The sequence below is a fragment of the Nerophis lumbriciformis genome, linkage group LG15, assembly GCF_033978685.3.
Source record: "Nerophis lumbriciformis linkage group LG15, RoL_Nlum_v2.1, whole genome shotgun sequence".
Lineage (NCBI taxonomy): Eukaryota > Metazoa > Chordata > Actinopteri > Syngnathiformes > Syngnathidae > Nerophis > Nerophis lumbriciformis.
In genome coordinates, this window is record NC_084562.2 from 9,587,434 (window position 1) to 9,613,877 (window position 26,444).

The 26,444-nt window shown below is 37.9% G+C and overlaps 1 protein-coding gene across 7 annotated transcripts in view; it reads left to right on the forward strand.

Annotated features, from left to right (window-relative positions):
• The window catches only part of myo9aa (myosin IXAa), a 256,934-nt gene that overhangs the window by 136,246 nt on the left and 94,244 nt on the right, over positions 1-26,444 (forward strand). For all 7 annotated transcript variants that reach the window (XM_061974888.2, XM_061974889.2, XM_061974893.2 and 4 more), the window contains 5 exons: positions 13,813-13,910; positions 17,599-17,725; positions 20,478-20,567; positions 24,308-24,424; positions 24,527-24,661. In XM_061974888.2, the coding sequence (XP_061830872.2) occupies positions 13,813-13,910; positions 17,599-17,725; positions 20,478-20,567; positions 24,308-24,424; positions 24,527-24,661 (567 nt within the window). The remainder of the gene's footprint in view (positions 1-13,812; positions 13,911-17,598; positions 17,726-20,477; positions 20,568-24,307; positions 24,425-24,526; positions 24,662-26,444) is intronic.

A 26,444-nucleotide genomic window follows, 5' to 3' on the forward strand; every position in this document is an offset into this window, starting at 1 on the left:
CAAGTAGCTTATCATAAGAAAAGCTGGTTTTGCATAATAAGTCACCTTTAATGTCAAACTTTTCAGGGCAATGCAAGGCAAGGCAGCTTTATTTGCATAGCACTTTTTATACACAAGGCAGACTCAAAGTGCTTCATAGACAACAAAGTGAAATGAAAGAAAATAAAAGCAAAATTAAAATGCAGACAATAAAAATAAAAACAGTGCGGACGTTAAAAGATTAAAAGATTTAGCTGAAAGCTAAGGTGAACATAAACGTTTTCAGTCTAGTTTTAAAAGTAGTCAGAGTTGGGGAAAGTCTGACATCTTCAGGAAGTTTATTCCAGCTATTTGTTGCATAGTGACTGAATGATGCTTTCCCTTGATTTGAGTTTACTCTGGGAACCGCTAACAGATTGGTCTCAGAAGATCTTAGTGATCTAGATGGCTTATATAGTGGGAGCATATCATTGATATACTTCGGCCCTAGACCATGTAGTGATTTATTCAGGTGACATTGGAGTGAGCGGAGTTCTGTGTAACCTCAGAATGATATGTAAAATCATCTTTAGTAACCAAAACCCCTAACGGCACTAATCTAATGGCACAATCCAAGGCAAATCATTTTATTTTCTCTGTTTTTGTGGGGTGGTTGGCCAAAGTCACACATTTTCTTTGCAGCACAACTAAAATATTCTCTGTTGGCTTTGGAATCTGGATCTATTTGTGCTGCTGCCTCAGGGCAAGGTTTCCTTTCCAACAATCGTCTTTCAGCAAAGAGATGGTTGTTGTGAAGATGTCAGTAGATTAAAGGTTTCTTAGAATACTTTGACCTAACTTTATGGATTATTGGTTTGATGATGACTAAAAATCTACAGATGTGGTCAGACGTTGATGAACACTCTTCATGGATAGGAAAATGTACTGTCTGTATCAATTTGATTGACTTATCGAATTATATATTTGCACTATAATGTAAGGAAATGAATGTGGCAAAATCCACTGCACAGTGTTCACAGTAATACCAAAAAGTAGAAAAGTTGTAGCTGTTACATGACTTGTATGAGAGGTGTACTTAATTTTGCAGTGCTGTGGATCAATGCCAATTCAAATGTTTTTGTAGAAGGTGTGTTCATTCATTAGAAAGCGAGTCAACTCCATAATATTTACAAGGTAGGACAAGTTATTTCTCCCCCGACACACCCTCTCTGCTCACTGCGTTGAAATCAAAGCTATCAGTCCAAAATCTCAAGATTTGACCTCGTCAGCAATCTTTGGAGTTCTTTCAAGTGTACAGTGGTTATAGTTGTTATGGCACCTTTTCTTTTTTCTGGAATTACATTATTTGCTCAAGTTCTGTCTACATGGCATAATGCAGTATTTATTTATAAAATATACATAAGGGCGAGTAAGTGGTTGTATTCATCTCATCACAATCCATTTCCATTTCCATTTTTTGTTTTTATTTCATTCATTCAAAGTTAAAGAAAAAAAAAAAACAATCAAAATAACATTAAAATAAATCATGAATGAAAAGGAGCACACAGAAGTATAAACCTATTATAGTCGTGGTCAAAAGTTTACATACACTTGTAAAGAACATAATGTCATGGCTGTTTTGAGTTTCCAATAATTTCTACAACTCTTATTTTTTTGTGATAGAGTGATTGGAGCACATACCTTTTCTCCTCCAAACATATTGCTGGGTATCTGACCACAGAACTTTCCTCCAGAAGGTCTTATCTTTGTCCATGTAATGTCAGATGAAACAAAAATGGAGCTGTTTGGCCACAATACCCAGCAATATGTTTGGAGGAGAAAAGGTGAGGCCTTTAATCCCAGGAACACCAAGCCTACCGTCAAGCATAGTGGTGGTGGTAGTATTATGCTCTGGGCCTGTTTTGCTGCCAATAGAACTGGTGCTTTACAGAGAGTAAATGGGACAATGAAAAAGGAGGATTACCTCCAAATTCTTCAGGACAACCTAAAATCATCAGCCCAGAGGTTGGGGCTTGGGCGCAGTTTGGTGTTCCAAAAGGACAATGACCCCAAACACACGTCAAAAGTGGTAAAGGAATGGCTAAATCAGGCTAGAATTAAGGTTTTAGAATGGCCTCCCCAAAGTCCTGAGTTAAACCCCATTGAGAACATGTGGACAATGCTGAAGAAACAAGTCCATGTCAGAAAACCAACAAATTTAGCTGAACTGCACCAATTTTGTCAAGAGGAGTGGTCAGAATTTCCACCAGAAGCTTGTGGATGGCTACCAAAAGTGTCTTATTGCAATGAAACTTGCCAAGGGACATGTAACCAAATATTAACATTGCTGTATGTATACTTTTGACCCAGCAGATTTGGTCACATTTTCAGTAGACCCATAATAAATTCATTAAAGAACCAAACTTCATGAATGTTTTTTGTGACAAACAAGTATGTGCTTCTGTGTACTTTATCACAAAAAAATAAGAGTTGTAGAAATTATTAGAAACTCAAGACAGCCATGACAATATGTTCTTTACAAGTGTATGTAAACTTTTGACCACGACTGTATATCTGCCCCCTATTCACACACTTAGTGAATTAGTGATGTGAATTATATTTATGTAGCGCTTTTTCTCTAGCGATTTAAAAGCGCTTTCCTTCGTGAAACCCAGTATCTACATCTTTAAGCTACATTTGAACCAGTGTGGGTGGCACTCGGACAAGGTGGCTAAAGTGTCTTGCCCGAGGACACAACAGCGGTGACTAGGATGGCGAAATCGAACCTGGCACCCTCAAGTTACTGGCACGGCCGCTCTACCAACCGAGCCACGCCTTCCCGTTACATTTGTTTTTCAACTCAGAAAACGTATTATGGCAACATTTCTATTTCTTAACATTTCATAACGAATAAACAAACATGAAAACAATAATATACTCCAAATCACATCTTTTAATTATGATGATTTTTAAATGTATTATAAATGCAGTAGGCGATTTACTTTGTTTGGTTCCACTGTCAAGATTTTTCCATAAACTAACACCTTTGACTGAGATGCTTCCTTCCATTGCCCCTGTTCTAAATCTCAATTTATTAAATATCTCACTTCCTTTTTAGTTATAATTACTTTGTCTTTCAACAAATCTTTTTTGAATGTTGTTTGGTAGAATTTGTGTATGTGCTTTGTACATATTACACTTTACCGACTTAATACATTTCAATAAGCTTAACTGTTTGAATTTTGGGTTTGTAGGTTCCCTGTATGCATTTCCAGTAATGATTCTTATCGCTCTCTTCTGCAAAAGGCAGATTGGATACAGGGCTGCAACTAACGATTAATTTGATCATCGATTAATCTGTCGATTATTACTTCGATTAATCGATTAATAATCGGATAAAAGAGACAAACTACATTTCTATCCTTTCCAGTATTTTATTGGTGGGAAAAAACAGCATACTGGCACCGTACTTATTTTGATTATTGTTTCTCAGCTGTTTGTGCATGTTGCAGTTTATAAATAAAGGTTTATTTAAAAAAAAAAAAAAAAATTGCCTCTGCGCATGCGCATAGCATAGCTCCAACGAATCGATGACTAAATTAATCGCCAACTATTTTTACAATCGATTTTAATTGATTTAATCGATTAGTTCAGTGGTTCTTAACCTTGTTGGAGGTACCGAACCCCACCAGTTTCATATGCGCATTCACCGAACCCTTCCTTAGTGAAAAATAAAATGTTTTTTCTTAATTTAATCTTAATTTATAAATATTAATCATGAAATGATTAACATTATATTAAAGAAATACCAAATAAAGATATATTTTACAAACAGAAAGTTACAGGAATGTACACATGATCCCATGTTTGCATCTCATTGTGCAACATGTGAATGTTTTAGTGGGAACTAAATGCGATATCTGAAAGGGGTACAAATTATTTCCAAAGCAGGACCCCCCACCCAGACATATAATACTAGTACACAGCTCATGAAAAACATTATTTTTTGTTATTGTCATTGTAAGTGGGCTAAAACACTTATATTAGAAAATAATCTCATGGAAATGACTGCTGTCATTTGATTATTATAATAAAAGATTTAACTTGTTATTTAGTCAGGTTTGGGACAGGTGCTGCTGGTGTGGCCACAGTGCATGTGCACGCCTGACGTCGCTCACATGTGCTCCACTGAATGTTTAAGGAGTTTTCGCGTTTGCTCACGCATATGGAAAATTAGAGGGAACATTGTTTGGAGGTATCCATAATACATCGATAGGGAGAAGTTTTTATTTACACGATGAGTCGGGCGTGTCTTGACCTCCGCGGCGGAGGCTCCGCCGAACCCCTGAGGCCGACTCACCCAACCCCTAGGGTTCGATCGAACCCAGGTTAAGAAGCAGTGGATTGGTTGTTGCAGCCCTAATTGGATATAAATATGTTTTACAGGCATTACCCTACACTTCAGTACAATATGTCAAATATGTACAGTATGTACAGTATGTCAAATATGGAACAATCAGTGAATTATACAAACAAGCTTCACTTCAAATTAAATAGAAATAGTTGTAAATACAGTAGGGGCCAAAAGTTTGGACACACCACCTTCTCATTCAATGCGTTTTCTTTAATTTCATGACTATTTACATTGTAGGTTGTCACTGAAGGCATCAAAACTATGAATGAACACGTGGAGTTATGTACTTATGTGAAATAACTGAAAACATGTTTTATATTCTAGTTTCTTCAAAATAGCCAGCCTTTGCTCTGATTACTGCTTTGCACACTCTTGGCATTCTCTCGATGAGCTTCAAGCACACCTGTGAAGTGAAAATCATTTCAGGTGACTACCTCTTGAAGCTCAACGAGAGAATGCCAAGAGTGTGCAAAGCAGTAATCAGAGCAAAGGGTGGTTATTTTGAAGAAACTAGAATATAAAACATGTTTTCCTTTATTTCACCTTTTCTTGTTAAGTACATAACTCCACATGTGTTCATTCATAGTTTTGATGACTTCAGTGACAATCTACAATGTAAATAGTCATGAAAATAAAACGCATTGAATGAGAAAGTGTGTCTAAACTTTTGGCCTGTACTGTATTTTAACCTTTGTATAATGTATAGTATATGTGATTTCCATGATAAGTATTCATCAATCATAACACCCAAAAACGTAATCTCTTGTGTTATTTGAATCTCAACTCCTTTGACATATAATGAGGCATCCACACTTATCCTACTACTACAAAAAATCATGAATGTAGTTTTACCAGTTTAACATCAGACCATCTTTTTAATTTTGATAAATTCGTTTTCAACTATTCCTTAATCTATAATCATTTCTACAGTTAAATATATTTCATCTATAGTTTTATTATTGATGACGATTTTAAGAAAACACTTGGAGCCCTCTAACAATATCTCACAAAACGGATTGTATTATGTAAAGAGGTTAATTGGTGTGTCTATTGCAAAAGCTTTTTTCTTTTTTTTCTTTTCCACCATATTTATGTAACTGAAATTTTTGCGTTTGAATTTTGTGCACTGAAATGTTTTACAACAAATTTAGCTGACATTCATTGAGTTCAAAACTCAAGAAGTCTCAAACTTGACACCTGATTGGCTGGTTCTTAGGCAGGATCGATTGCTTCAGTCTTAATTTACTGAAAGTGGGTTTTGAGTTTTTAAGCAACAAATATTTCTGCACTTTTTTTTTTTTTTTTACACTGAATTTTAAAACACTGAATTTGTACACACCAAAATCCAACAAACTTAATTTTAAACACACAAATGTTTTTTTCAATTAAACTGTAAAATTTTCAAAAAATAATCCGTTCACACAATTCAGTGTCCAAAAAAACCTTTCGTAATACAAACTTAAATTAACCGCCATATTTATGTGAAACTTGTAGCACTTTATTTTCTTGTATGTTTTACATTTGTAGCTGTATTTACAGTAGAAAAGGTTCCATTGAAGTGGCAGCTGGTTGCATCAGCTCTGTGCTCTTCTAATGTCTTTTATGTCGTTTGTGTCGTTTAATGTTTCCTTCTTGTTTTCATCTGTGTTTACCTTTTTTTGTGGACAACCACATAATTTCCCCATTGTGGGATAAATAAAGTCTCTCCTTACCTAATGACACACAAGTCGCTTAAAAGGACTGGACTTTTTTTTTAAGCAGGGTGATGCAGGAAAAAGGCTTATCAGCCGAGCTGTGTGGGTCATGTTTGCATTTCTGAAGTCTTGGAATGTTGGAATTATAGCAGCCATAGTAAAATGGTCAATAAAGCTATAAAGCAGTGCTTTTCAATTATTTGCTGTCATGAACCCCCTGGTAGATATAATTTTTTTGTGACCCCCCAGAATTAAATTACTATTTAGAACTATTTTATTTATTTATCTGTACAACGCACTGTGTGAGTTACATTCTTTATATATGCCGTTGACAACTTTTCTTTTTAAACGTTTCCGTCTTTGTTAACCTCTGGACATGTCTTTCTGTGTACTTAGTACTTCTACTTGGTAGAATAGGAATCCTGTTTATTAGATTTAGCACTGCTGCCACTTTACTACAGGCTTGTGTATCATTCTAACATGAATACTAGCGTGTAGACACAAAACCCAACCCACAATTTGAGAAACACTACGCTAGAGAATGTATGTACCGTATTTTCCGGACTATAGAGTGTACTGGTATGTAAGCTTCACCCACTAAATGTGAGAAGAAAACCAATTTTTTCCCATATATTAGCCACAAAGGACTATAAGCTGCAGATATATATGTTGTGAAATGAGTTATTTACACAGTAAGATTTTGTAAATGTTTATTTACATACAAAACCCAAAACCAGTGAAGTTGGCACGTTGTGTAATTAATAGAATACAATGATTTACAAATCCTTTTCAACTTATATTCAATTGAATAGACTGCAAAGATAAGATATTAAATGTTCAAAATGAGGAACTTGTTTTTTTTTTGCAAGTAATCATTAACTTAGAATTTAATGGCAGCAACACATTGTAAAAAAGTTGGCGCAGGGGCATGTCTACCACTGTTACATCGCCTTTCCTTTTAACAACACTCCGTAAACGTTTGGGAATTGAGGAGACCAATTTTTGAAGTTTTTCAGGTGGAATTATTTCCCACTCTTGCTTGATGTACAGTTTAAGTTCTTCAACAGTCCGGGGTCTCCGTTGTCGTATTTTAGGCTTCATAATGCGCCACACATTTTCAATGGGAGACATGTCTGGACTACAGGCAGGCCAGCCTAGTATCCGCACCCTTTTACTACAAAGCCACGCTGTTGTAACACGTGCAGAATGTGGCTTGGCATTGTCTTGCTGAAATAAGCAGGGGCGCCCATAAAAAAGACGTTGCTTGGATGGCAACATATGTTGCTCCAAAACCTGTATGTACCTTTCAGCATTAATGGCGCCTTCACAGATGTGTAAGTTACCCATGCCTTGGGCACTAATACACCCCCATACCATCACAGATGCTGGCTTTTGAACTTTGCGCCGGATGGTTCTTTTCCTCTTTGGTCCGGAGGACACGACGTCCACAGTTTCCAAAAACAATTTGAAATGTTGGGTTTAGCCAGGTGTCTGATTGCTGCCATTTTGTTGCCATCTGGTGGCCAACAGAATCACCTCAACCATTAATCATACTTGCAAACATTCAGCACAGCATTCACTTATATGACCCAGTCCAAACTACCTTCCCTAGTCATGCTGCAAAAAAAGAAAACAACCTGCACAAAAAACATTGTCTCACATAACACAACCTACTCATTGAACTTTGTGGATATTAAAAAGAAGTCCAATCAGCATAAACAAAAAAATCCAAATTACACCCATTTAAATCCATTACAGGAGATTGGGAAAATGCAAAACACTCTCCCCACACCGATCCATGTTTGGCGCATTTTAGCTGCTTGATATTTCTGATTGATTAAAAAACTTTGAAGAGGTTGTTACAAAAGTAAACAAGGTAGGAGTTGAACTTTCACATACTTGTAATTACCAATTATAATAATTATTTATTATATAGCCATTATAATATAATAATATGTACTCATTTATACATCAGGGTTTCCCCTCGACTGCCAAGATACCTGTGGCGGTGGGGGCGTGATCACCAAGAGGTCATCGAATAGTTTGCATTTTATTATGATACATCATATTTTTTAATAAGCCTCAGAAAATGCAAAGATACATTTAAAAACAAATATTATTAATTAGTATATATATATATATATATATATATATAAAAAATTCTTTATCGTTTTGCCATATTTTTAATTGTTGCTGCTTATTGTACTTTGTGGAGATTTTTTCAAGTTTCTAAAGACTTTTAATTAGTTTTTTTATTAATGACAACTAGCAACAAATCTAGCATCTTCTGGTGTTATTATAATAATATATATAAATGGAATTTATTACAATTATGTCTGCATCGCAGACATGCTGACAGCGTTTCAGACACAATGGCGTACGTTTTGTTTACATCCGGTTTTGGCAGCGCGGTTTTCGTTAGTTTTTTTTCGATGGTCGAATTTTCAGTACATCACTTGTTAATAGTGCACAAATAATAAGCTATATATATATATATATATATATATATATATATATATATATATATATATGTATATGTATACATATATATAAATTCATACTGTAACGACCAGCTAATGTTAATGTTTTATGTTCAAGTGGTTTGGATTTAATGTCAGTTTTTCCCAGGTTTGTATACACACTGTCCGTCCCTTAAAGGTGATTGGCGGAGAATGAGGAAGTATTGTTGTGTGTCCGGGGAAATGCAGACTCACGGAGACGAAAGGGTTTTTACGCGAGTTAAAACCTGTTGGAATTGTGCCGTTGTTTGTTATCATAAGATTAGTAATATAATTTAAAAATAGCATCATACTTTGTGTTATTTCTTCTGGGGGCTACAATATGTTATATTACTTTCATTTTTGTTTTCGAGTAAAAAACCAACATATTTTCAAGGCGTGGCGGTAATAAAAATGCTGTGGCGGCCACATTCAATTAAAAACCTGTAACCCTGAATCTCTCTCTCTCTCTCTCTCTGTGTGTGTGTGTATATATATATATATATATATATATATATATATATATATATATATATATATATATATATACACACACACAACCGCATACGGTATGTTACTTTGCATAGAGTTGGCTTTTAGCCCCCGGCCAAATTGTTTAAGCCCAATGTGGCACCCCAGTTGAAAAGTTTGGAAACCCCCACTGTCTCAAAAGCTGACATTGGGTCAAGTCAAGTAGCATTAAAGGGGACTTATCATGGAAGACCAACTTTTTATTTATTTTTATCTATGGGCAATGTTCCCTCTAATTTTTCATGTGTGTGAGCAAACGCAAAAACTCCCTGAGCATTCAGTGGAGCCCATGTGAGCAACATCAGACGTGCACACTGTGGCTACAACAGCAGCACACCTGTCCCAAACTTGACTAAATAACAAGTTAAATCTCCATCCATCCATCCATTTTCTACCGCTTGTCCCTTTCGAGGTCGCGGGGGGTGCTGGAGCTTATTTCAGCTGCATTCGGGCGGAAGGCGGTGTACACTCAGGACAAGTCTGTGTTGGCAGGGCCAACACAGATAGACAGACAACATTCTCTTATTATTATAATCAAATGACAGCAGTCATTTCCATGAGGTTATTTTCTAATATACTGTAAGTGTTTAGGCCCACTTACAATGACAATAACAAAACATATTGTTTTTCATGAACTGTGTACTTGTATTGTTTGTCTGGGTGGAGGTCCTGCTTTGGAAATAATTTGTACCTCTTTCAGACATTGCATTTAGTTCCCATTAAAACATTCACATGTTGCACAATGAGATGTAAGCAGGGGATCATGTGTACATTCCTGCAACTTCCTGTTTGTAAAAAATATATTTTTATTAGTATTTATTTACGGTAATATACTAACAGCATTTCATGATTAATACTTATAAATTAAGATTCCTAATAAATGACACTAGAATAAGCACACATTTGTTTGGTAAATCATAGTGTAACGACCTGGAATTACACTTTATGTGTGGTGTTGGAGTTGTCCGACTTTTTGTGTGGCTGTAAACGCATCACTGGCTAAGTGCCATATGTGCATGTGTTGGCGCAAGTGAGAAAGAGCGAGCAGCTGCTGTTGATATAACAAAGTTGGTTTTGGTCTGGTTTGTACTGCAGAAAATGACCAGTTTTGCTAGACATAATTTTTTTTACTAATGTTTTGGTGATGTGTTTATGGCCGACAATAAAGTGTTTTGCTCAGTAAAGTGATCGATGGAATTCATGTCCTCAAAGCGTCTCGACAGACGATACAATATTTGAACAATGATGACGAAAACTGTTTTCTTTGTCGTGTCCGTGTCGTGTCAAAAATTGTTATGCGCTTATTTTTTTATTTGATTTTGTGCGTGGCATAGATTTTCCGTGCGCAGAGGACGCTTGAACAGTGCGCAATTGCACAGGCGCGACCTTAGAGGGAACATTGCATATGAGTACCTGTTTTTGGGGACCTGCTAAAGTCCCGAAAATTTGAAATCAAACCATAGAAGCATTGCGGAGATGTTTATAAAACAATCTTGCCTTGTTTTATACATACTGTTGGTGACATCAGCGAATAATCCATATATGGTAGAGATATACCCAAAGTGCTTTGCGCGCATCTGCCATTGTAGTCCGACGATGTAGTCAGTCAGCTCTTTCTTTTTTGCGATCCTCTTGTTGTGGGGCAGACTGGCTTGTACATATAATAGAATAGAATAGAATGGACTTTATTGTCATTATATTTGCATATAACGAGATTAAGGACTCCAATTTAAGGTGCGGTAGTGGGAACAAATATGGGATAAAAATAAATTACACAAGAGGTAATAAAGATAAAGCTAAGAATTGAAATAAACAGACTACTATCCAATAAAAAATAATAAGCAATCATGTACAATATACAAAACACTATACAAATACAAAATACTGTACAATATACAGAGCAAGACAAGAGTACCGGAGTACTAAATAACAATCAGTGTCGGATGTATTGCACTCGAAGCGTAATATTGCACAGTAGGGTATTAGGGTAGGATATTGTATAGGAGTGAATTATTTATTATAAGTTAGAGTTCAAGATGGTGACAGCTCTGGGAAAGAAGCTGTCTCTGAGCCTGTTTGTTCTGTCTCTGATGCACCTGTAGCGCCTGCCCGATGGTAGCAGGTCGAACAGGTGGAAGCCAGGGTGTGTGCTGTCCTTGGTGATGCTTTTTGCTCTGTTGAGGCAACAGGAGTTGTGTAAATCCTTCAGGGAAGGGAGGGGGCAGCCGATGATTTTTTGTGCAGACTTTATGACCCTCTGAATCGCCTTTGTGTCTGCTTCAGTATCACACTGTTATGCAGTACGTCAGAAGGCTCTCGACAGCCGAGCGATAGAAGGTCACCATCAGCTGCCTCTCCAGTCTGTTCTTCCTCAGCACCCTCAGGAAGTGGAGTCTCCGCTGGACCTTTCGGATGACCGCAGTTGTATTTTGGGTCCAGGAGGAGGATAACATGCACATGCATCATCCGCTGTTGCCATTTCTAATACAGTAGCGTATAGTCCAACTAGGGTTGTACGGTATACCGGTATTAGTATAGTTCTGCGATACTAATGAATCATATTCGGTACTATACCGCCTCTGAAAAGTACCGGTCATCCACCACCCAGCCCCCCCGTCGTCGTCGTCACGTCGTGTAATTGCTGGTTTACAAGCAGCCGAGCATGTTCGGCAGCGCACAATCACGGAGTACTTACAAACAGAAACAGTGTGTAGACAGAAAAGGGAGAATAGACGCATTTTGGCTTAAACAATATTGATAAAGGTGAAGTTAAAACACTGAAACGCCCTCAGGAAGAGGTGCTTTAAGACATGGCTAGTTAACTAAAGGCTAAAGTCCATCCCCAGTCTGCAGTGTTTTAGCTACTTCTAAATCACTAATCCTCGCCTCCATGGCGACAAATAAAGTAAGTTTCTTACAAGTATCATCCCTGCAGGACGAGGAATAGCTAAAGATGCTTCACTACACACCTTAGCTCACCGGCGTCACGCTAATGACGCCATTCCTGAATGTAAACAAATGCCATGGGTGGATCTACACCTAACATCCACTGTAATGATACCAAGTACAGGAGCGTATCCAGTCGATACTACTATGATTACATCGATATTTTTTAGCACCACAACATCTTTAGTTTTTTTAAGATTATAAACTCAGGGAATATGTCCCTGGACACATGAGGACTTTGAATATGACCAATGTATGATCCTGTAACGACTTGGTATCGGATTGATACCCAATTTTATGGTATCATCCAAAACTAATGTAAAGCATCCAAACAACAGAAGAATAAGTGATTGTTACATTTTAACAGAAGTGTAGATAGAACATGTTAAAAGAGAAAGTAAGCAGATATTAACAGTAAATGAACAAGTAGATTAATAATTCATTTCCTACCACTTGTCCTTATAAATTTTGACAAAATAATAGAATGGAAAATGACACAATATGTTACTGCATATGTCAGCAGTTAAATTAGGAGCCTTTGTTTGCTTACTTACTACTAAAAGACAAGTTGTCTTGTATGTTCACTATTTTATTTAAGGACAAACTTGCAATAAGAAACATATTTAAGATTTTTTGTTAAAATAAAACCAATATTGCAATTGTTTGTGGTCCACATTTTTTATAAAAAAGTATCAAAAAGTATCAAAATACATTTTGGTACCGGTACCTGTACCAAAATATTGGTATCGGGACAGCACTAGTCCCAACAAACAACAATGATGGCATAGAGAAGACTCTATCGAAGTGGAGCCACGCCCACAAATCGGCGCATCCTGAAGAGACGGTCAGAAAGCGGCTTGAAGATGATCTGTAAAACATAATCCATGCAAATTGTTGACCAAAGAACCATCATTACATGTTATGTAGACCACAAGGAAGTGTTTTAAATGTAGAAAAAAAATCATAATGTGACCCCTTTAAAATGACTCTCGCATCTTGTTCCAAAAGGATGTCATTAAAATCCCTTAGCAGCTGTGAAGAGTTTTAAAACCGGACTGACAAACCTCTTAGCTGCAGATAAACCATTTCCTGTAGAATTTCCACACATTTGGAAAGAAATGGCTGTTTGGGCTTACAGTAGGCCTAAAATTAGCCAGCACAGTGAGTTCGAGTTATTTAATCGAGTTTATTTAAGGTTCAAGTTGAATTTCGATACTTGGCAATACTGTACCTGTTTAAAAAAAAACTGAAAAGGAAACGCATCAAAGGAAGAACCAGATGACTTAATATGGTTCACCACATCCTCTTTAAATGACAGTCACAGGTTCAAACCGTTGAAAGCGGTAGAGACTTGGACAGTGACAGAGCTATGATGCAGTCCCTAGTGGTTTAATCATATCTTGAAGCAGTTGAGGCAAAACTGTCTTTATATTTTCTCGCTATATGTTGTGTACAAATAGTGTGCCCGGTGAGTGGTCCGTCATCTTGAGGGCATGCAGCAAACAAAGAGAAACAAGCAAAGTGATCAGCTTTGATGCAACTACAGCAAAAGAGAAACTTCACAGATCACAGTGTTGATCATTTGTTTCCTTTGTGATTACACTTCAGGTCTTCCGAGTCTAAACTAAAATGCCTAATTCAAACATCTTAATAACACAAACCATTAATGCGCTGTTGTTTCCAACAGTGTCTGTAAGTGATTGTCCACTTCATCGCAGTTTGTTGTTGAGTCTGTGAATGTGATGACTCGTGGTTTTTGCAAATGTTGCAGGACTGCTTCACGGTTGAAGGAGAGGATCTGAAGCACGACTTTGAGAGGCTTCAGCTGGGGATGGAGATGGTGGGCTTTCTTCCTGTCACACGAAAACAGTGAGTAACACACACTTAGACACCCACAATGTCACAAAATATGTCACAAAAGAAGTACATTTCAGCGACCATTTTTATGACAGTATATCAAGGGAATTTTTTATAGAATTCAATCTCCAATATATTTAACAGTCGTCAGTGTACAGCTTTGACAAATGACAATCACCGGCTCTGAATTAAACATTTTTGAACCCAGAAAATACACTATATTGCCAAAAGTATTTGGCCACCTGCCTTGACTCACGTATGAACTTAAAGTGCCATACCATTCCTAATCCATAGGGTTCAATGTGATGTCGATCAACCTTTTGCAGTTATTACTGCTTCAACTCTTTTTGGAAGGCTGTCCACAAGGTTGCAGAGTGTGTTTATAGGAATTTTCGACCATTCTTCCAAAAGCGCATTTGTGAGGTCGGGAAGGCCTGGCTCTCAGTCTCCATTCTAAATTATCCCAAAGGTGTTCTATCGGGTTCAGGTCAGGACTTTGTGCAGGCCAGTCAAGTTCATCCACACCAGACTCTGTCATCCATGTCTTTATGGACCTTGCTTTGTGCACTGGTGCACAGTCATGTTGGAAAAGGAAGGGGCCCGCTCCCAACTGTTCCCACAAGGTTGGGAGCATGGAATTGTCCAAAATGTTTTGGTATCCTGTAGCATTCAAAGTTCCTTTCACTGGAACTAAGGGGCCAAGCCCAATTCCTGAAAAACAACCCCACACCATAATTCCTCCTCCTCCAAATTTCACGCTCGGCACAATGCAGTCCGAAATGTACCGTTCTCCCAAACTCTTCCATTTTCTTATAATAAAGCCGACAGTTGACTTTGGAATATTTAGAAGCGAGGAAATTTCACGACTGGATTTGTTGCACAGGTGGCATCCTATGACAGTTCCACGCTGGAAATCACTGAGAGCGGCCCATTCTTTCACAGATGTTTGTAGAAACAGTCTCCATGCCTAAGTGCTTGATTTTATACACCTATAAAATAATATCACAAGCAATGAGGTGGCGACTTGTCCAGGGTATACACCGCCTTCCGCCCAAATGCAGCTGAGATAGGCTCCAGCACCCCCAGCGACCCCGAAAGGGACAAGCGGTAGAAAATGGATGGATGGAAGCAGCCAATACTCTCACCAATAGGGTTTTAAAAGAACATGTTTAAGAAATAAATATATATATTTTTTTACAATTAGAAGTTCATTTTTGTAAAAAAAAAAAAAATAAATAAAATAAATAAAGTTACTCAGGCTGTTTTTGTTACATAAGGTGATCTTTTTGCTATGTGTGTATGTATTAGTTGGTCGTAGATTGCATGGTCGGACCAGGAGGAGGGCACATTATAAGCTCGTCAATAGTAAATCCAGAAAGGTGTTCCGCAGTGTGTGCATAAGACCCCAGACTTTGCTCAATGGGCATCAATGCAGTGAAATCACACATGCTAACAGCTGATCACAAGTCGACCATTAAAGGCTGGCAGCAGTTAACAATGTCAAATTTCTATTGTTGTGACCAACACGGCAACTTCTGCTGTCACCGCCACAACTGTCAGGTTGCTAAATACAAATAAATTATCAGATAAAACACTCTTGTGAGCCAATTCTAAATCACTAGATAGTAACAGTTAATGTAAACTTTTCAACTATTCAAGAGTATCATTGTCAAATGCTTACAATTTTGTCTATACAGACAGTTGAAACTTATACAGTATAATAACTATCTGCTATCGAGCATGGCATTACATGTTTTTAAGTGGCATTACAAAGCATCAAATTAGATTAGCTGATACCTGTAGAAACCCTGATATAGCGCTTTTTCACAACTGTCTCAAAACGCTTACATTGAGAAAACCATACATTCTAGCTTGGTGGTAAGCTCCTTTATACCAGTGTGGTAGCTGAAGTGTCTTGCCCAAGGACACAACAGCAATGACTGGGATGTCGGAAGCTGGAATCGAACCCGAAACTTTCATGTTTCTGGACGGCCAGTCTACCCGCTGAGCCACTCTGCCCCCAAAACAATTATGTTCCGTTAGACCACTAACGGTAACATAAGCCGGTGGTGTGCTTGTGATATTTTTTGCTGTGAAAAATGTAACTTTCAGAAAATTGCAAACAGCCCCTTAAACTGAGCAATTAACCTGGTCTACTAAGATCCAAATAACAAGTTCTAAATAGCGTATGCTAACTATGAAATTGTATGTACTATTAGTTGGCGTCTTGCAGGCGATCTACTTAGACTGCGTGTAAAGTTTAAAACGACACTGCCACAGAAAGACGTGTTTTATGCCACTCCTTTGTCTCATTTTGACCACCAAACGTTTTATACTGTGCGTGAATGCACAAAGGTGAGCTTTGTTCATGCTATTGACTTGTGTGCAGTGATAATCAGGCATATCTGGTCACTGCATGACTCCAAGCTAATTGATGCTAACATGCTATTTAGGCTAGCTGTATGGACATATTGCATTGTTATCCCTCATTTGTAGGTATATTTGAGCTTATTTAATTTCCTTTACTTATTACCTCTGTGTATTTAATTTATATTTGCATGTCTCATGACAGATTATCTGTATGTAATACTGGCTGCATTTCTGATAGTTGTTTGTGTGCCATGTTGTTCCAGACCACAGCAAACGTTACCCAGTTTGCAAAGACTAATAAAACCACTCGAAGAAGACGGCCTGCCGTTTCCTTTAACTTGGATACACACATCTATACCTTTGGCCATTTTAAGACCGTCATTTCCAGGAGTTATCTCACCTTCTGAGAAGCCTCCGTTTTACTAATATTTTCCAAAGTTGTAAGAATGTGCAGAAGAAAATATAAAAGTTTAGCATTTCTGTCAACGAAGATTTCCGTCAGCCTGAGACGCATATTCATTTTGATAGTAGGCTAATATAGACACTTACATCATTTGTTTCCTTCATTATAAGACTTATAAAGGGCTTTTAATTCTTGCGGCTCCAGACAGATTTTTTTTTTGTATTTTTGGTCCAATATGGCTCTTTCAACATTTTAGGTTGCCGACCCCTGGATTAGCACAATGCATTTTGATCCACGTATCAGCAAAAGTATCACAGTAAATATGTCAGAATTAGCTACATCAGCTAAAATTAATCTGTTTCATCATTTTTTTAATTAGGTTTTTTCATAAAGTTCAATTCATATCTGTTCTAAAAAGAACCCAATTTATATATAGAAATAAAGGAGTAAGAAGCCGTGTATGCAGTATCATTTCAAACTACTAGTTTTTGATCAAATAATACAAAACTTGTTTTGACATATTTCTGTCAATTGTAGTTATTGGTTTCTTGAAAAAGGAAGTCCACAAATCGGGAAAAAAAATCGTAAATCGAATTTTTCGTGGAAAAAACGTTGATTTTTTTTCCTTAAGCCATTTCGCCCAGTCCTTGTTTTAATACACGCAAACCTTTCTTGAATCAGACACTAAAACTTGCTTTTGGATAATTATTGCAGTGAGTAATGTGTATTAGCTGCAGTCAAATAGAGAAAGGGCGGTCTAGGGAGCATAAGACATTATTTTCACATATGGCTTGGCCTGAGTCCAGACCTTCAGTCTGTAGGGTGTATAGGGAAAAACATTTCAAAGTTATCTGGCTCTGGCATAATCAATGAAATATATAAACATACGTGGGGGGAAAAAAAAATATTCACACATTTATTTTTTAGGATCTTCTCGTTGCTGTCTGCCATCCTCCACCTGGGCAACATTCGCTACAAGAGGAAAACCTACAGGGACGACTCTATTGACATCTGTAACCCGGAGGTGCTGCCTGTGGTCTCCGAACTCCTGGAGGTACTACGAGATCATGTGTTTGCTTAGCTGAGAAGTTGAGGCCTCGTAAATGTCCACGCCATTTAACTTTACCAAAGGGGCCCTATTCTACATTACATGTTGTACTCGTTAGGTTGGTGTGCTTGTAAGTTTTACCTGCTTTCATTTTCATGCCACTCTTAAATCCTGTGACCAGTCGAGTACGAGAACCTCCCGATATCTTACAATGGGTGTCCCAAGGAAAGATTCAGGGAGCTAAAGACCTGTGCTGTCAGTTTCTGTGCTTTCGCCACCAACAGACAGCTTTTTCGTTAGCAAAGCACAGTTCGATTCCAGAGTCTTCAATTTTTTTTTCCAATATCTAATTTTTCTCTACTTTTTGATGATTGCGATCAGTAAGTAACTGGTTGAGGGGGTGTGACTCTTGATCCCTGACCAATCAGGAAGAAGGCTGCAGAATCCGAGTGTGTTGACCAAGAGGAGAAGAATGCAGATTTTACCATAAACACAACCTTGAGATTGATGGATTATTTTATTATTAAGAAGCTTACTATAGTGCCCCACATGGATGCACTATCATTCTAAAAGCTCCTGATTTGAGCAGGATAGGACCCCTTTTAGAAGTATGTTTAACATATTGTAGATACCGACAACGTGGAATTAACATCTGCAATGTGGGTGTTGCCAAAAATGGAAAAGGTCTAAAGTAAACAAATAGAATAATTTATTGTGTTGTTACACAAGTATTCCAAGATTTAAACATGGTGCTGAAAGGAATTATGGGAAGATATTTTTCTTTCTTTTCAGAGGAAAAAGATGGTATCTTACTTTAAACAGTGTGTGTCATGCATAATGTGTTTAGATATGTAATTGTGTTCAGTTATCAACCGGGTCTTTTGTTTCGTCACACACTGAACTAATAATCTTACTCTTGATTTGAATCGTCTTCAATAATTATATTTAACCTACTTACAGTTTAACAGGTTTAAATATTGTCAAATAAATTGAAACCATGTGTTAACCACAAAGATAAATAAATATTTAACATATAAACCAGCACATACAACAACATGCTTAACAAGGCCTGGTCTGACTGATTGCAGAAATATACTGCAAAAGAAGGGACTTACAATAACTGATGAAAAGTAAAATAAAACAATTCTAATAACAAATAGTGAATGATTCTTAAAATACTGTGAATAAAATTAAAGTGCAAATTAAAATACAGCTTCACTTTGGTCATCCTTTTTGTATTGAAAGGGCACCTATAATGATTTGTATTTACATTAACACACTAGTTACTTGGGGTCGAGATCAAGAGTTCTTAACCTTTTTGACCTCGGTAGCCAACTTTTCTACTACAGAGTGGCCCAGGGCCCACTCAAATTTTAACAGTGGATAGGTAATCTTACTCTTGATTTTAATCGTATTCAATAATATCTAAACTACTTAGAGTTTAAAGTTAAAGTACCAATGATTGTCACACACACACTAGGTGTGGTGAAATTTGTTCTCTGCATTTGACCCATCCCCTTGATCACCCCCTGGGAGGTGAGGGGAGCAGTGGGCAGCAGCGGTGCCGCGCCCGGGAATCATTTTTGGTGATTTATCCCCCAATTCCAACCCTTGATGCTGAGTACCAAGCAGGGAGGTAATGGGTCCCATTTTTATAGTCTTTGGTATGACTCAGCCGGGGTTTGGACTCACAACCTACCGATCTCAGGGCGGACACTCTAACCACTAGGCCAGGATAAGCCTTGTCAAATGATATGTTAATCACAAAGATTTTTTATCAAGGCTCAGGTCAGGCTGATTTATAAAAATAAATACTAATCAAATATTCTGCAAAAAAAGGGACTCACAAAAACTGATGAAAAATAAATGTACATACAATTACACAGTAGTAAAATAAATACATTCCAACTAAATTAATGATAAATGATAATTATGTACAGTAGATGCTTCTTAAACTGTCAAAAAAGTGCAAATGAAAATACAGATTTATCACTTTAGTCCTAATTTTTGTGCTTAAAAAACTTCTATGACTTTAGCTCCAGACTTCTTCTGTTTGTTTGAGATTGTAATTACTGCCACAAGTGGTGGAAAAATGTATTAAGACTGAGTACTGCTGCGGTCCATACGGACAACAGCTAAGAAACAGATATTTTTTGGTGATCCATCTTGGGGGCGCTTACGGCCCAACAATGGTTAAGAAACACTGATACAGGGAATTAATTAGTGACAATCATTGGTACTTTAACTTTTATCTTTAATTAGACATATTTCCGATAGTTTCCAATCTTAGTGCTCTCCAACTCATCAGTACTCTTCATTGTTCATTAGGTCAGTCCATTGCCGTTGCTCCCCAGCCAAAACCTCTTTAATTTCCTGGGAGCCTCAAGTAGTTACTGAATGGCCTTCTGTTTATGTTACACACTGTACTAATTCCTACTTGGTGACAGAAGGCAATATCCTGCTTATGTGATCTAAACTCTAGATAATTGTGACTATAGCGTTAAACATGTTTGTGCATCTTTATTGTAAGTTAATATAACTTGTCTCCTGTGACTGAACTTGCATACCAGCTGTATAGTTTGTAATACAGTATGTTGGTTTCATAGATTATTCAGTCCTTTACTCAGCAACTAACTGAGCCTGGGTAAGTAATAAGCAGCTGAATTTGAACAATGAATAAATGTAACTAAATCTCTGTGATGGTCCAACATTTATTCGTCAGGCTGGAACTAACTGCCTTGTTTCACATCATTGCTAGGTCAAAGAGGAGATGCTTTTTGAAGCTCTGACAACGCGCAAGACCATCACTGTGGGCGAGAAGCTGATTGTCCCTTACAAACTGTCAGAGGTGAGACTTTCATTGTGGCTCAATTCATTATTTGTAAATATTTTAGTCAGCAATATTGGTACAGAATATACGGATGACTCAAAAGCTTACATTTGAGCACTTGATTGTGCTCAGGTTGAGTGTCTTGGTCTGTAGTGTGTCTGGAGACACATTGCCAAGTCAATAACGGCTCTCCAGCCTGACCCGGCAATGTTTACAGGACAGCATGGACACATACCGGATATCTTCCTGTACTCGTTCTCCTGTACTCTTTCTCCTGCTACTCGAGTCTGTAGCCACACACATACACACACACACACACACACACACACAAGTATATTTAGAGAAAGGAAAGCATTTTGAAGCCTCTTTACTGTTTTCAGTTTATCTTCTGCTTGGAAAACAAATACAAGTCAAGGTCTGCAGATGAGTCATCTGAAAGAGCGAAAACACAACATGGACTTAAATGGATGCTTAGTTTGAATAAACCCATCATCCTCAAAGATTTGGATACCCAACAAGTTGTTTTGTTGTAAATTTTAAAAAGTCAGTCACCTTTCTTTGAACTTTTTAATTTGTTGCCGAAAACATTGTCTTTTATGATCATCCCTGAGAAGATGCTGTGAGTGCTGAGGCACAGTATGTTAGTACTAGTAGTACATATTCTCATCCAGAATATTTGAGGCCCCTGTGACTGTTTTTGGCACACTGTGTGGTCTCATCTTAAATACTGTGCAATAACATGCACAACAATCAGGTTATTCAGTACGTAAAACCCACGCTTAAAGACCTGAAGTCAGAGACACTTCGAAAATGAGTGTTCCCCCGTTAGTTTTTATGCATAGTTCTCACTTCCTGTGAATAATGTGTGTAGCTTTAGATTGATACTTTACTAAACAAAGCCATAATTATTTGGATTTTGGTTGTCTAAGGATATCTTTCATGGTTGTTGATTTGGAGAAAAACAAGCTGTTGCTTTTTAGTCTGCAATCTATAGTTGGTTTTCTTTGTAAAGACGAAGGCTCGCCTTTGCTTCTGTAAGGTCATCATTTGCTATCGGAAATGTGATTGAGATTTTGTTCTTTGTCATTTCATTAAATAATCTCATTGTTTATGAAACACTGATCCACACAGGTTTGTTGATACAGTTCATGTTTGAGATATTTACTTACAGTAAATTGCATAAGTACTAAATTACACATCATATGTAAGGAGTTTTAAGATTATTATTTGCATAATTTACAAACGTAAAGCTGCTTGCAACCAACCAACTAAAGAACAATAGCTCAACACAACTAATAATACAAGCAGTCGCTATTTATTAAACGTGACCATCTACTACATGTCAAACTCTGGCCCGCGGGCCAAATTTGGCCCTTGAGGCAATATCAAATTAACATTAGCGCTGGCCCGCTGGTATTATACAGCGGCGGTGCCGCTGTAACACCGCATTCACCGCTAATACTCATACTTGCCAACCCATCCGATTTTCCCGGGCGACTCCCGAATTTCAGTGCTCCTCCCGAAAATCTCCCGGGGCGACCATCTTCCGAATTTCTCCCGATTTCCACCCTGACAACATTATTGGGGGCGTGCCTTAAAGGCACTGCCTTCAACCTGTCGTCACGTCTGCTTTTCCTCCATACAAACAGCATGCCGGCCCAGTCATATACTATATGCCGCTTTTTCACACACACAAGTGAATGCCAGGCATACTTGGTCAACAGCCATACAGGTCACACTGAGGGTGTCCGTATAAACAACTTTAACACTGTTACAAATATTCACACTGTGAATCCACACCAAACAAGAATGACAAACACATTTCGGGAGAACATCCGCACCGTAACACAACATAAACACAACTGAACAAATACCCAGAACCCCTTGCAGCACTAACTCTTTCCGTCCCCCGCAACCCCGCCCCCGCCCACCAAGTTAATGTTGATATTTACCTCAGAAGGCTGCAAATAGAAAAGAGGCATTCAATTTTTTATTTAAATTTTATTTAATATACCATTTATGTTTTTTCATTTGTTTTTTGAAAGTTGATTTTGCACTATTAAGTTATATAAGCGTTGCTTGTTCCATATTCAGTGTTAAAGCAAATCAGTGTAGCAAATTGAGCGATAATTAAGGTTTTATTCATGCACTTTCTCTTGCTACTTCAAGGCTTGAATGTTTGATTAATTATTAGGGCCTACATGGCCCATTGCAAAAGGACTCCCAAAGGGAGTCCTTATGCAATGGGACATAAGGACCTATTGAATTTGTACGGTTTTATTCTTTATTATTATTATTCTTCCGCAACTTTGCGCTGTAATTTGACCCCCTTAACATGCTTCAAAACTCACCAAATTTTACACACACATCAGTAATATACGGCAAAACTTTTTAATCAAAAAACCAAACCCCAAAACTCAAAATTGCGCTCTAGCGCCCCCTAGGAAAAAAAAAAACTAGACTGCCTGTAACTCCCACTAGGAAGGTCGGAGAGACATGCAACAAATCAAATCAAATCAACTTTATTTATAGAGCACATTTAAAATTTACCACAGGGGTAGCCAAAAACCTTTATGTAGGTCTGACTTAGACCTACATTTCATAATAGTATATTTCATTATTATTATTTTATTTTCAAATTTATTATTAGCCTGTGGAAAAAGTGTATTTTGATATTTACCTCAGAAGGCTGCAAATAGAAAAGAGGCATTCAATTTTTATTTAAATTGTATTTGATATGCCATTGATATTTTTTAATTATTATTATTATTATTTCAAACTTGATTTTGCATGTCACTAAATTTATATAAGCCTTGCTTGTTCAATATTTAATGCAAAACTTGTTTGGGTCCCTATTAAAAGGTTAATTTGTTCAACCTTGGCCCGCGGCTTTGTTCAGTTTAAAATTTTGGCCCACTCTGTATTTGAGTTTGACACCCCTGATCTACTGTATTGAACGTTTCGTAAACGTTGGACATTGCAAAAAAGAGATTAAGGGCTCAAAACACGGTGTTCCCCCCTGTCGGGACTTGGATTGTTTTGCTGAGAAGTTGTGTTTTTGTCTGTCTGTAGTCTCTCTGATGCGCAATTTTTCCTTTTTTTTAAATGACATACTTTTTGCGCCGCGCTTGGTCACAGCTGCCACTCTCTCCCCGTGCTTGGAAATGTAGTCCTGGGTATAGCGAGAGAGAAACAGTGTCTCAATTCTCCTTTCTGTCTTGCATGTATGGAGGAATTTACAATTGGGAATCTTTAAAGTCTTGAATTTTTCGAAGTAATTTACAACGACATTTAAATTCATTATATCAGTCAATTGTTCAATTCAATAGTTCCTTCACAATTTAGCCATTCACCTTGTATTCCTTGAAATGGGTTTCTGTTGTTTTAAACCAGTCTAGTGTAGTTTAAATGTCACTCTGTTAGACGTCTATAGATGTTGTCGTTCATCCAGGTCATTGTATTATCAAGGCATTCAATCGATCGCAAGTAGACTGTTCTTTTGTTAGAAGTTAAATAGTTGGGGTTTCGGCACCAATATCTTGACTATATCAGAACAATTTAAGTCTATGAGCATGGACTGATGAAGCCTGCCGAGATGAGCGGCGGAACGTCTTCTAAGACAATTTGAACAGTCCAGTTGCGATTTCTGAAGTGTAATGATGAAATACTATACTATAAATACTATAAAACCAAGTTTTATTGGCCAAGGATAAGCAAAATGCATATTTCACTATTTAGTGTTCATATTAAACTTGCAGGCGGGTACAGTGAGGGACTCCATGGCTAAGTCGCTGTACAGTGCGCTGTTTGACTGGATTGTCTTCAGGATCAACCATGCTCTGCTCAACATCAAGGACCTGGAAGAGCCAGCCAAGGTACGTCAAATACAGCTACTGGATGCCACCAACTAAAATATCGATTGGCCAGGCCTTAAATTAGTGTGGTTTTACGGCGAGATCCACATTCTTCTTTTACAGATCTTGTCCATCGGAGTGTTGGACATTTTTGGTTTTGAGGACTATGAGAACAACAGCTTCGAGCAGTTCTGCATTAACTTTGCAAATGAACGTCTTCAGCATTACTTCAATCAGCACACCTTCAAGCTGGAACAGGTAAGCAAACCAATAGGATGTAGAACACATTGAAATAAGCATGTGGTTGAACTATTTGAAAATAAATAGATTGTGCTTGTCACACTGCACAGTAGGCGTTTAGTTAATAAATAAACCAGTATGTCTTCACGACCCCTGTCCTGTCGCCACCATGGCGATGTTTGTTCTAGTGTGCCTTACCTCGAAGGGCTTTTGAAAGACATGCTCGGAACCAGTTGTGTGCGTGTTAAACATTGTGTTTACCTTAGAGTGTGACTGACATGTTTAAGCGCTTACCAATGACTTTCAAATTGTTTCCTGTTTCTCAAAAGGCTGCTACTCAAAACAGCTCGCAACTTTAATCCATGTCATGAATAAGTTTTGCTTACCATTAAAGGGGAACATTATCACCAGACCTATGTAAGCGTCAATATATACCTTGATGTTGCAGAAAAAAGACCATATATGTTTTTTAACCGATTTCCAAACTCTAAATGGGTGAATTTTGGCGAATTAAACGTCTTTCTAATATTTGCTCTCGGAGCGATGACATCACAATGTGACGTCGCATCGGGAAGCAATCCGCCATTTTCTCAAACACCAAGTCAAATTAGCTCTGTTATTTTCCGTTTTTTCGACTGTTTTCCGTACCTTGGAGACATCATGCCTCGTCGGTGTGTTGTCGGAGGGTGTAACAACACGAACAGGGACGGATTCAAGTTGCACCAGTGGCCCAAAGATGCGAAAGTGGCAAGAAATTGGACGTTTGTTCCGCACACTTTACCGACGAAAGCTATGCTACGACAGAGATGGCAAGAATGTGTGGATATCCTGCGACACTCAAAGCAGATGCATTTCCAACGATAAAGTCAAAGAAATCTGCCGCCAGACCCCCATTGAATCTGCCGGAGAGTGTGAGCAATTCAGGGACAAAGGACCTCGCTAGCACGGCAAGCAATGGCGGCAGTTTGTTCCCGCAGATGAGCGAGCTAAACCCTCTGGATGTCTTGGCTCACACCGTCCCGAAGATGATCAAGAGAAGAATATCGACCCTAGCTTCCCTGGCCTGCTGACATGAGGGTATGTCTCCAGAATATATTAATTGATGAAAACTGGGCTGTCTGCACTCTCAAAGTGCATGTTGTTGCCAAATGTATTTCATATGCTGTAAACCTAGTTCATAGTTGTTACTTTTCTTTAATGCCAAACAAACACATAGCAATCGTTGGTTAGAAGGCGATCGCCGAATTCGTCCTCGCTTTCTCCCGTGTCGCTGGCTGTCGTGTCGTTTTCGTCGTTTTCGCTTGCATACGGTTCAAACCGATATGGCTCAATAGCTTCAGTTTCTTCTTCAATTTCATTTTCGCTACCTGCCTCCACACTACAACCATCCGTTTCAATACATTCGTAATCTGTTGAATCGCTTAAGCCGCTGAAATCCGAGTCTGAATCCGAGCTAATGTCGCTATAGCTTGCTGTTCTTTCCACCATGTTTGTTTGTGTTGGCTTCACTATGTGACATCACAGGAAAATGGACGGGTGGTTAAAATCAGGCACTTTGAAGCGTTTTTTAGGGATATTACGTGATGAGTAAAATTTTGAAAAAAACTTCGAAAAATATAATAAGCCACTGGGAACTGATTTTTAATGGTTTTAACAATTCTGAAATTGTGATAATGTTCCCCTTTAAATTAGCTTGATTTTACCAGGTCAAAGACGAAATTTAGACATAAAGCATCAACATACTATAGTACTGTATGGAAAAAAAAATCTCCTCAATCAGCAGTGAAGCCTCTGACTGAAA